The sequence below is a fragment of the Haliotis rubra genome, unplaced genomic scaffold (genome assembly GCF_003918875.1).
Source record: "Haliotis rubra isolate DU_JTF1 unplaced genomic scaffold, ASM391887v1 Scf112, whole genome shotgun sequence".
Classification (NCBI taxonomy): Eukaryota; Metazoa; Mollusca; class Gastropoda; order Lepetellida; family Haliotidae; genus Haliotis; species Haliotis rubra.
The window spans coordinates 1,794,917-1,807,360 of NW_025765026.1; the positions used below are offsets into that span (position 1 = coordinate 1,794,917).

A 12,444-nucleotide genomic window follows, 5' to 3' on the forward strand; every position below is an offset into this window, starting at 1 on the left:
CAAACACTTACTATTTTTCATTCAGGATCATCTCATCGTATGCATTCGAAAGTTGTCAAACAAACATTAAGTTTACAGAATCAACGTTCGACAGGGATAAGACGATTTGTGATTCATCTAAATATATGCTTTACTATGAGAACCTGTCTCGTGTATCACATAGCCACTCCATACTACAGTGTATACATTTAGTGGATGACAATAATTTTGAGGATGGCTATATATTCATCATTTTTGTTGTAAGAGTCATTTTCTATCGACAGTGACAACCAATTGAACAAGGTCAAACATTTTACTCACACATTTTGATAAATACAAACGAAATACTCAAACAATATGTCACACAGTGATGTACGCAGAAAATGTCTTTGAGATGTACTGTTGCAAATATCTTATTTGAAGGTGTACGGTGTTGAATACCTAGTCGGTAACAATGCAGATGAACTATCAGTATCTCTGGGGATATATGAATCTCTTGCTAATCCAGCATGGTTGGGTTCAGTATAGTTCTCAAGTCTATACTTTTCTCAATAACCTCTACATATCATAACCATATGTTAAGTTGCAGCGCTACAGCTAGCAACACAGGCTCCGGATGGCTGAAGTTAATTGATCAGACTGAGAGATTCCACCTGGGACCTTCACCTGCTCCTTGTAGGTTATCAAGATTTGCAGTACAGACAGTGCCCGCCAGTACACATCTAGCAGTGGTGGAGGTATACAGGAAAACGTTCATATGAATGAGAGAATGGGCTGGGATCAACGTTGATTTGAACAGTATTCCAGTTATCATTACAAAATGCCATTTAGAAAGTGGTCAAATGTAACAAATGTTATATTTGGGATTACTCTTCCTTAGTAAAGTACAAATTCTAGTGGGGGCGGTGGGGTAGCCTAGTGGTTAAAGCGTTGGCTCGTCACGCCGAGGACCCGGGTTCGAATCCCCACATGGGTACAATAAGTGAAGCCCATTTCTGGTGTCCCCCGCCGTGATGTTGCTGGAATATTGTTAAAAGTGGCGTAAAACCAAAACTCAGTCAGTCAGACAAATTCTAGTACCTTTTTTGGGATTCGAACCCACACCCTCAGAGTCAGGCACACAAAGTCAGCCGCCTAATCCGGTCAGCCACCGCGACATCCACAAAAATGAAAGTCGGACAACTGGTAGTCTTGACTGCGGACTGTGTGTACCCCTCTGATAAGTGTAAGTGTGTGTAAGTGTAAATTGTGAGTATTCCACTTACGTTCATTTATTGCGTTGACGTTCTTTAACGCTGGAAATAACAACGCGTCATCACAAACATGGCTGCCTGTATGTTGTCTGGTCAAAACAAACCAGTATGACATTGAGTGAGTTAGTGTTACGCCGCTTTTAGCAATACTCCAGCAATATCATGGTCAAAACAAACCTGTATGACATTGAGTGAATTTAGTTTTACGCCGCTATTAACAATATTTCAGCAATATCATGGCGGGGGACACCAGTAATGGGCTTCACACATTGTACTCATGTGGGGAATCGAACCCGAGACATCGGCGTGACGAGCGAACGCTTTAGCCACTAGGCTACCCCACCGCCCCCAGTACGACAGTCTGACATGTGTAATGTCGGGTGCTGGGGTCAAGGGCTTAATCTAACCTGATACAAACGTACTTTGAAAAGGTGTATGTACTACAGCTACAAATGGACTTTGTACCTGCACGTGATGGATAAAAGACTAAAATACGTTTGAAATGTGTGAGCACATCCAGTCCTACTGAGGACACCGGGTGTTTTAGAAACAAAACTACCCTCGTTTCTACCACTGCCAACAGTTACAATGCCTGGTCGCTCCAAAGACATGAGGGAGATTCTCAACATGGGTACAATGTGCAAAGACCATTCCGACTGCCACCCGCGGTTTATGGCCAGAATAATGCTAAAAGCTGGGTCTGTAACATCCGTTATCAGTTGGTTAGCGTTAACACCCTGTGTGATTCCATACTATAACATCACGGTGGCGGTTTTGTAAGGTACCTTACTCACAGTGATAGAGGAACGGTGTGTCCATGCTAGCGTGAACTTGTATTTACCAAACACAGTATAGAAGTCTTTGTCCATGAATGATATCAGTCAATGTCGGGCCCATGTACATGACGTCTATAACGTCTAGGTGATGCTGACCTTGACACACATCTCCTGCGTTAAGTGGGTGTCGTGATGAGGTGGCACGTCAAGTCGTTGAAGCCGAGGTTTGTAATACAGCCAAACACCGCTGTGTTGGAGGGACCTACGCAGGGCTCCAGATAAGGGCCGTATCGGCGTATGTACGGATAAAAAATATGCACGAGACGGTAGGAAATAAGTTAGAAACAGTAGCAGATACGCACCACAGCAGTGGTGTATGGTCTTAGAATCATTTACAGACGTATTTATCTGAAAAAAGTATTGTTTTATTGTTTTTTACCTGTTTACACAAGAGTAGCAATGTTGTGGTGCATATATGAAACGAAACACAAGATCACATACTCCATTAAATTCAATTCAGTACTCTAAAAGTTTTTCCAGTACTCCTATATTTAAAAATTTAGAATACGTACTCCTGATGTTGAAAAATTATCTGGAGCCCTGCTTACGTAAATAATTCTCCGAGGTTCCACAAAACCCTAAAGTAAGGACAAGATAAGGAACACACATGGGCTACCCTTTACTTCGATACAACCACACTTTCGATACAGTAGTTCGACATAATGATGTTTGACGTTATGGATGTTTTGTAGCATTGAGATGAGTTTTGTGCCAATTTAATTCGAACTTGTGATCAAACATGCTTAGAGATATGCACTAATGAACAGATACAATAGATGTTGTATAATATCTGTTAGATCAAACCCTAAAAGCTAGAATTGTACGTTGTGTAATCATGTTTGCTATGCAAACTAAACGAGAGTTAAAGATTCCTATCTCAGATTTTAGAGTGTAAAAATTCAAAATTTCACCAGTAGGGAATAGCTTGTGATAACGATGTAATCTATGCATGTTATCTTTAATCGTTATGTAATGTATACAGAAAAATCTCCTTTAACGAAAGCGATCCACTAATGCTCATTTGGTTCATTGTTTCGTGGCCCACTTGGACAGGTTATCACGCGGGTAGTGTTTCATCAAAGCGACATACAAGTTGTTTCAAGTACATTGCAAAATGAATTCTAGACACATTCCGGTAAATGGCACTTGTTTCATATTTCCACATAATATATGCTGATACTTAGAACACCATATCGATTTGTCGCAAGAGGTCTGTCTCGACAGTTTCCGGTAACGCCATATACAAGCTAGATTTACGTCATGTGACCAGCAACATGTTAAAATCAATTTTATGACTACTTTCACCGAGGGACAGGATGTGTTGGCGACGTAACTGATTTAGAAAAGTAGGAATCCTTGTACTTTGTACACGTTGACTACAGCTCAACTAATAACGTTTACTACAACAATGCCGTTAAATGTATTTTGGGTTACCCAACTGTTATGACGTTACCCAACTGTTATGACGTTACCCACAAAATCCAAATGTTCCTAACTGTGCGTCAACACACTGCCGACAAATACGACCGTTAGGGACCGTTCAAATTTATGGCTAGGGGTAGGTGGGTAGGGGTGTGTGTGATGAATTTGATGGAGAAGCATCTACAATGTGAATGACGTCCCCCTATATTTTATGTACAAAATAGGTGACCCCCCTACATGTCATGCACAAAATCAATGACCCCCCTCCCCTTCCCATAATTTCTAGCCTTTTTTTAATCAATTTATGTACAAAATTGCTGCCCCCCCCAGTAACCAGTACGTGTGTACAAAATTGCTGACCCCTAGCTCCCCACAACAAAATGGGTGGCCCCCCTTACAATCATCAACGCCACCCTGTAGCCATACATTATGAACAGTCCCTTAGCAATACTGTAACGGGATGTTCAGACAGACCTACACTCGCCACTTACAGAGAAGGTCTTGATCTAGTTCACTCAAAATGACACTGAATAATAAAGAAGCATTAGTTGTTTATAGAAGCGACAAAACCCTTTCCACACCCATAAGAAATATCTGCTAATTGCACAGACGATTGTACATTTGTGACCATATCATGAGTATATATCTGTTTCAGCAGTATTACAGCTGTACGATGTTGTTTCTAAACAAATCGAATCTGGACCAAAACCAGAACATACAAAGTGTCTTTTGCCAATGACATCAAACTAATGCGTGCGCTTAATTGGTCTCATTCCATGTAATCAAAGCGAATACCTGGATGATAGCGTTACTCCCCAAACATAATTCCCAAGCCGTTTTCAATGTAATGACTTCAGATACGTTAAATTCCAATTTTCCGATTTTTAAACGATATTGTAACTGGAGTTATTTTGACGTCAATTCATTCCCCTAAGGTTTCCCTGCATTAATAACAGTCAAACAATTCAGGTTTTCTCCACCGTTAGGCATAACAGTTCTATAAGACGTTTGGGACATACTTAAAACAATGCTAGTTTCTCAACTGTTTATCTATACTGTACAGCCAGTGCTTACGTGGGCGTGTCAGTTTAAATTGAATTTCGAACGACTGGTGTCGCGGTATCATCGCCCAAAAGGCCCCCCCATTGCAATCTGAGGCTTTAATCAGTCACAGCCTGATTTCTTCTCAACACTCATGTCAGCCATTTGGACACGGCAGTCTCTGCTCCAATCTAGATGCTCTTGATTAAGAACTTAGAGGGACACATTATTCTGCTATGTTGTAGTCAGTATTGATTGTCTGTATGTGTCCGGGATTCAGGCCCAATTAGCTGATCATATCTTGTAATGCTCTACTGTTTCATTTATCAACTACAGATGCAAATATTGTTTTTTGGTTGGCGTGGAGCCTCGTTTTGGTCATGTCTGGGTCTCGCGATGTGTCGGCGTTTTCCGCTACGTCACGTAGTTGATCTAATCATATTTGATCTGCACCATGAATGCTTCTTTCCGATCATTAAGTATGATTACATTAAGTGTAGCCTTATTGCTTATTCTTTGTTAGTCGATTATGGAAACGTACCCTGCATATGAATTGGGATATTTTGAACGCCTGTTCATGAATTCTACATTCGGGGCTTTTGTCAACTTTGCAGACATCTTCATAGAAAGGTAACCATTTAAGGAGCTAACTGTGCAATACTTACTTTGAAAATGTTCTAATACTGTTTACTGGGTTCTTCACTTAGTCTGAATGAATCCAACTGGTTTATTGAAACGGACACGTTCTACCCACAGTTTCACGGAATTGTCGATACGTAGACTGTTGCTTTAGAACATTCTTTATCTCCAGATGTATAAATGTTTATTCATCTTGGTACTTGTATATGTGAAAGTGAAGATTTTCTTTCAGGTGCAATGGATTATGGATAATTTTCAGTATTTGACGCCAATATGTATACACCGATGTATGGTCCAGCTGTTTTGCTTCTACCGTGGTATTTGTATTCAAATAGATTTGAAACCATAATGGCGACTTGCCATTCCAACAGTTCCACTATGATCCCTGTCTACATCTAGCTTAACAAAGACGACAATAATTCTCATGTCTGCTTACGTACCCTTGTTTGCGTGCGCAGTACTGTGAAATACTCAGTTCTACGTATTTTACAATCCAATACGTGAGAGAAGTGAGTGAGTGATTATCCAGCAATATCGCGGCGGTGGACACCAGAAATGGGCTTCACACAATGTACCCATGTGGGGAATCGAACCAGCGTCTTCGGCGTGACGAGCGAACGCTTTAACCCCTAAGCTACCCCCACCGCCCCACGTCAGAGAAGACTACCGATAATGACGAACAATATATGAATGAAATATTGAATTGTTCGCAACAAGGATGAACACCTCTTCCGGTAGTACCCGACACACAAACCACACAAACCGGGGATGAACATCATGAGCAATTATCTATGTCTATGATACGACGCCATGCTGTCAACAACAAGTCATTATGCGGACTAGTGATGTAAGGACATGACTGACTGACTGAGTTTGGTTTTACGCCGCTTTTAGCAATATTCCAGCAACATCACGGCGGGGGACAACAGAAATGGGCTTCACACATTGTACCCATGTGGGGATTCGAACCCGGGTCTTCGGCGTGACGAGCCAACGCTTTAACCACTAGGCTACCCCACCGCCCCGTAAGGACATGAAGCCATGATATATGACACCGTGGAAAGCTATGGCAACGTTATCAGATCATACGTTACACAATATGTCACTGGTGAATGTTTACGTCCTCGGGACGTGTGGAGATTGCCTCTACGTATGATACGGTATGGTGAATTCAACAACAGTAAGGGGCGGTGGCATAGCCTAGTAGTTAAAACGTGTACTTGTCGCGCCGAAGACCTGAGTTCGATTCCCACATGGGTACAATGTGCGAAGAGCATGTCTGGTGTCCACCGTGGTGATATTGCTGAAATATTGCTAAGAGCGGCGTAAAGCCATTCTCACTCACTCACTCAACAACTGTGAACTATCTTTTTGTAGCAGCTATACTCAGTATATCCATGATATGTGCAGCCTCTGATAGTATTTGTCTGCGTTGCCTTATCTCAATACTGCACACCACGGAGAGTGTGTGTTTACAAAATTTCACCTTCTTTTACCATGGTGCACTTATATAACAACAGATATTGTTTCTATTTATGTGTGCTATCGGGCATGTTTCACTTTCCGAACTGTCGATAAATCACGTTCTGATTACCCCTGTCATGCCACATTTGCAAGAGAAACTAATGCGACTGTGTTAGTAAACATTTTAATGCAACTGGACCTCACAATTTATAAAAACTAAAAACTAAAAATATTTTATTCAGTAAAGCGGAATACGTTAACTACGTGTTGAAAGAACACGATATGGGATATCATAGTATCAGTATATTTCGGGTAGACCACATTCACCATTGTCTATACTCTAAATGTATTCGTCTATATCGGCCTTGTACATGTATGACGTGACCAATAACACTGGATACATCGATGTCGTAATCTCCAAACAAGCCGTTGTAACGAACCCATTTCCAGTTTGTTCGAGTTGTGAACACCGTTACTAGTATAAGACAAAATATTATTATGGATGTCAAGTGCTTTATTGTATACACAACGTTTCTGGGCTATTCCTTGCCCCTTCGTCGGGTCATTCACCCATGCACTAATGAGTAGCTCAGAAACGTTGTGTATACAATAAAGAAGAAGTTGACATCCATAATATTTCTTATACTTGAATACCAACTTCTATATGTCTCTCAAGTAGTGGTGGTCCGATTAATTGAAATAATCGAAGAGTGGTCGTAGTGACTAAACGACAAAGCAATCGATCATAATTTCTCATAATCGAACGCAACCAATTTTGGAACACTTGTTTTCATTAACAATATTTTTCACATGGTTGGTTTTGTCTGTTGCATTTTGTAAGGACTACAAGCTCGTTTCAAGTCATGATTGAATTTATCTTAAAGGCTTCAAGGAATATATGTTCCTAACATACTAGTCATCCTTTTAAGATTTGAAATTTGCCAAAAAGCCCAAAAAGAACTACATGTTTTTTTCCTAAATTTATGTGCATTAACAAATTTCATAAATGACGCTAACCAATTATTTTCGATGATTGATCGGTTGTAATGAACCAATCATCAATTATGAGATTTTAACCAATCCCCAACACTACTCTCAAGAACCTCATAGTTACTAGTGATGTGTACGTCATCACATGAAAATTCTGAAGCCTGTATGTTTATTTCTGTGTGTTGGTTGCATATTTTGCAGTTTGTATTGTCAACTGTTGAAACAGTTTTGATTCCTATTTTGAATGCACACTTTGTCCATCTTTATTTCCACAGAATAATATATATGGCAAACATTTCACATCAATACACATTCACAAATCTCCATTCATACAATGGACAGATATCTTTGAATATATTCTGAATACCTTATCTATGTATATCCAACAGTGATAATAGCGATTACATAAACTGTACAATATGTATATCTGACATAATATCTTCAGTTAACAGATTATGGAGAGATGAAGAGAAGGTACAGAACTCGCTGTTGCTGCATGTAGAGTAAGCAATATATTTTCTAGTTTCATAGTATATTGATATCTCCCTTACTGCATGCTTGAAATTTGAAACTTGTGTTTGATTGCACATTTTGGAAAATAAAAATTTGTTTCAATAAAGAATATGTTTGTATTATATTCCCTCCATACTGCATGTTTTGTTGTTACTGCAATATTCAGTTAGTTACTAACATCAGTACTATCTGTAGAAATGAACACGTACTCAACACTGTGTGGTGGCACTGTCAGACAGTTTCTCCTTCATGTTATGCGTTTATACCAATATGATAGTTCATGCGAGCTTTCCAAAAGCATACCTACATAACCAATGTTTAATGAGTCGTGTAATTATCTCTAATAATGTGCGCGTTTCTTGGAATATTAATCACAGCGGATATATATGCTCCCCACTTTCATACGAACATGCTCGCTACAGTATACGTAACTACAAAACAAGCTACGCGTAGTTGAGAAGTGAGAAACTTGGAATCAGATATGTGAAATCTGGAAAACGGGTTCCTGCACATGTCGTTATCGAAATATTTCACATAATATTGAAATATTACGAAAAATGTTACCCGGGTCTCTCTTCTTGAAAGAAAACATTTTAGACCAGTTATTGCTATGTCGTCCAAGGGCTTACTGACGAGTGACCTTGACCTTCGACACAGCTAGGCCACCATTGTAATCACTCTGAATTACAAGGATGAGAGACCCTGGATACTTTAGACGTCGGTTCCATTACCGGTGTGACGCTCGAGTTGATGCGTGTGATAGTGATGTGAAACTATAGCATTGACTCATATGTACATGCATAACTATTTACAATAATTATTTATAATAATTCGAGATTCCCTGTCATTTCCTTAAACATGAGCTCATTAACAGCATACAATACACTCCTAGCAATCTGTATTTATCATCAGTTGGTAAGTATGTGTCAGTCTTCCGTTATGTGGAATTTGCTTTGCAAATCATTATTTAATGATAACTGCATTACATTGAAGTTAGTTTTATCAATACTTCATGTTTTGAGTATATGAGCGTGCAGTTTTCAAATCGCGGGTATCAGTAACAAGACCTTGCATCTTAGTATGTGTACCTGTATTGTACAGCATAAGAGTATTGCTTGTCATGTATACCTGTATTTGTCTGTTACAGCTCCATAGCTATATACCAGAACGTTTCTAGGCAAACACATCTGTATCAGTTCAATTTGTCAAAGGTATTAGCATTGTATTTGTCATACGTATTGCTGTCACGCGTAATAGTGCTGAGTTTGTCATCCGTATTAGTATTGAGCTTGTCATACGTATTGTTGTCACGCTTAATAGTACTGAGTTTGTCATCCGTATTAGTACTGTGTTTGTCATACGTATTGTTGTCACGGGTAATAGTACTGAGTTTTTAATCCGTATTAGCATTGTATTTGTCATACGTATTGTTGTCACGCGTAATAGTACTGAGTTTGTCATCCGTATTAGTATTGTGTTTGTCATATCAACTAGTATTGTGTAGTCATACCTAATACTATTGTTTGTCGTACGTAAAAGTATTGTGTTTGCCATACGTAATAGCTATATTATTGTGTTTATATTTATTATATTTATATTGTGGTTGTCATACGTACTCGTATTGTGTTTGTCATATATAATAGTTATAGTATTGTTTGTCATACGCAATAGTATTGTGTTTGTCATACGTAATAGTATTGTGTGTGCCATACGTATTAGTATTGTGGTTGTCATACGCATTGGTATTGTGTTTGCCATAGGTATTAGCATTGTGGTTGTCATACGTAATAGCATTGTGGTTGTCATACGTATTAGTATTGTGTTTGCCGTACGTATTAGCATTGTGGTTGTCATACGTATGTGTGTATCAGTATTCTGAGTACCAGTATGACCATTCTTCGGGTAATGAATATCAATATCACTCCTTACAGAGTATCGGTATCAATAGCCCACCGTGGTGACAGTGGCCACCATGATATCAGTATTGTTCTCCTATTGATTCCTGGTCTTTAAGGGGTCAGATGGTTGGATACAGGGCATGAATATGAATTTGTGCAGCAAACAGGCCATAAATTCGGCGAAGTTAAACAACAGTGGTCGTGGGATATAGATGGACGGGAGACAGCAGTTTGCCTTGGTCCTGTTCCACACTGAAGCACATGTTGCAAATGTAGCACACGTGGTTTTCCTTGGACTCAAGACTTTATTTCGAATAAGCTTCTTTTCGTCCCGCAGTAAATGGGTATCCAGTAGGATAAAACGGTGATGTGATTAACACTTACCCAGCTTGTGTTATATACTCCCCGGGGAGTAGATATCGATAAAATATGTGCAAATCGATCCACTGACAGTATAATGATGTAGCACTATGGGGACGGACTTGCTAATCATTATTATCATGATTACTTATATTAATGATCACTAGAGACGCGGACTGTCATTATAGGACCACAATTTGGTGTAACACTCACACCGTTTACATGAAATACCAGTGAGAGACCCCTAAGCGCCAGGTACCTACGCTGTGCCATCACAAGAAGCTATCCCACATACCATAAAAACATTATTAAACAGTCCTAGGTATCTGGTTTCAAGTCAGCTAAGCTTAGCATGTTTTACGGTGTTCGCAAAGAATTCACAGCGGGAGAAACCATCACACTAATGTCAACTGCATGTAGAGTACGTCAGTACGTCAAAATAGGGCAGGCTGGGTTCTGCCTCATGTGTCTCTACAGGTAATACATAGAGGCAGGGCACACCATAACTTACATCGGTGTCAGAAGTAACCAGTTTATGAATATACATGACACACGCTGAAGAGGCGATGAGGGCAGCGTGTACGCACGTGTGACGCACACACGCCAAAGAAATATAAATAGATCCCAATGGCTATATTGAAAAGAGGTGACAACTGCTTTAAGAAACCAAGAACACAGTTCAACCTGTCATGAAATAAATCAATTAATTTGTTCGCAATGGAAAACGAAAACAAACATAACACGGTGATTAACGTAATTCTTCACAAAAAGATGTTGTTATCAATCGTTCACAGTCTCAGTGAGCGTATGGCATTAGCCTTAAGATGAGGAACAACGGGTGTATATTGACATACTTACCTCCTTGGGCTGGTGGTAGTTTGGCGTTCACTGACACTGTCATGCTTGCAAGGATCACAAAGAATAGGGCCATGGTCGGTGTGGCTGTTTGGCGCTGCAGTATATTCCTATTACCAACATGCCGCCCCCTCTACGAGGCTATCTCAGTGATCTACACAACCCCAACAACCTACTCGATTCTGCAGGCTTATATTACACAGTTGTCTTAAAACACTTTCGGCTTTCTGCTATTTTCTCCATGGCCAAAGTTTGGGTTCAAAACGGGGTCGCTTGGTTATCGCAGTTCGCTAGTCTCCGCTAGACATCGCCTCGCTTCTTGCCTTGTATTATGAAGATCAGTTTGGCCGCTAAACGATCGAACCGATTTCCAGCCAATCAAATTGCCTGTAACAAAGAGTGGTGAAAGGTTAAACGCTAGGAGCTTTGGAACTGTATTGAACTGCTCTGCGAGATTTACCGGTAAGCGGGGTGATTAGCGACACAGTAGGAGTTTTGAATTAGCTCACGGGGGGAGGGCGGGGTACAATTAGAGTGGGGGCCCACATGAAACGGGGTCCAGGAAAATTTTACATACGCACGTCACAGAATGGATTATGTGCGTGTCAAAGTTCAATTTTGAATGAAGAGGAGTTGCAAGGGGGTGGGGCACCTCATCTCTTGAAGCAGCGTTACGTAATGTTCATACTTAAATATTAAACCCTAATATTTAATAACATAGTTTTACATAACAATGCCAAGTAATCGGGTATATACTGTATTTCCATTTATTGTGGACAAGTCGCCAAGTATAATACATATTTCCATTTATTCATAACGCTCGATCTTGTGACTCCTTATATATGCATAGCTACCTTCCAAGGTCATAAGTTAACAGACACAAATATACATATTTATTTCCGCGCACGCGTTAGCCTGAAAGTAGGCCAGTTTATGAGTACGTCACTAAAAATAACCCATGCATCATACTTAGGTTTTTTCCTAGCCTAATGATCATGCTGGCAGTTCTATCTTCCAGAACCAGAATATTAAGCCCAGCTTCCACCAACCTCATTACAGGCACCACGTGTGTTTATTTCCTTGCGGTGTATAAACATCAATAACTTTCTGAACACAGTGTCAATTAGGAGGGAATTAATACACGCTTTACAACTACGACTTGCAACAGGTGCGAGTCTTTGTTAGTTCTAAGCA

At 39.9% G+C, this 12,444-nt stretch overlaps 1 protein-coding gene across 1 annotated transcript in view; it reads right to left on the bottom strand.

Moving 5' to 3' along the window:
* The window catches only part of LOC124289763 (acetylcholine receptor subunit beta-like 1), a 74,089-nt gene extending 62,455 nt beyond the window's left edge, over positions 1-11,634 (bottom strand). Inside the window, exon 1 of the mRNA XM_046726423.1 lies at positions 11,254-11,634. Within this exon, the coding sequence (XP_046582379.1) occupies positions 11,254-11,326 (73 nt within the window). The 5' untranslated portion in view covers positions 11,327-11,634. The remainder of the gene's footprint in view (positions 1-11,253) is intronic.
* Positions 11,635-12,444: the final 810 nt, after the last annotated feature.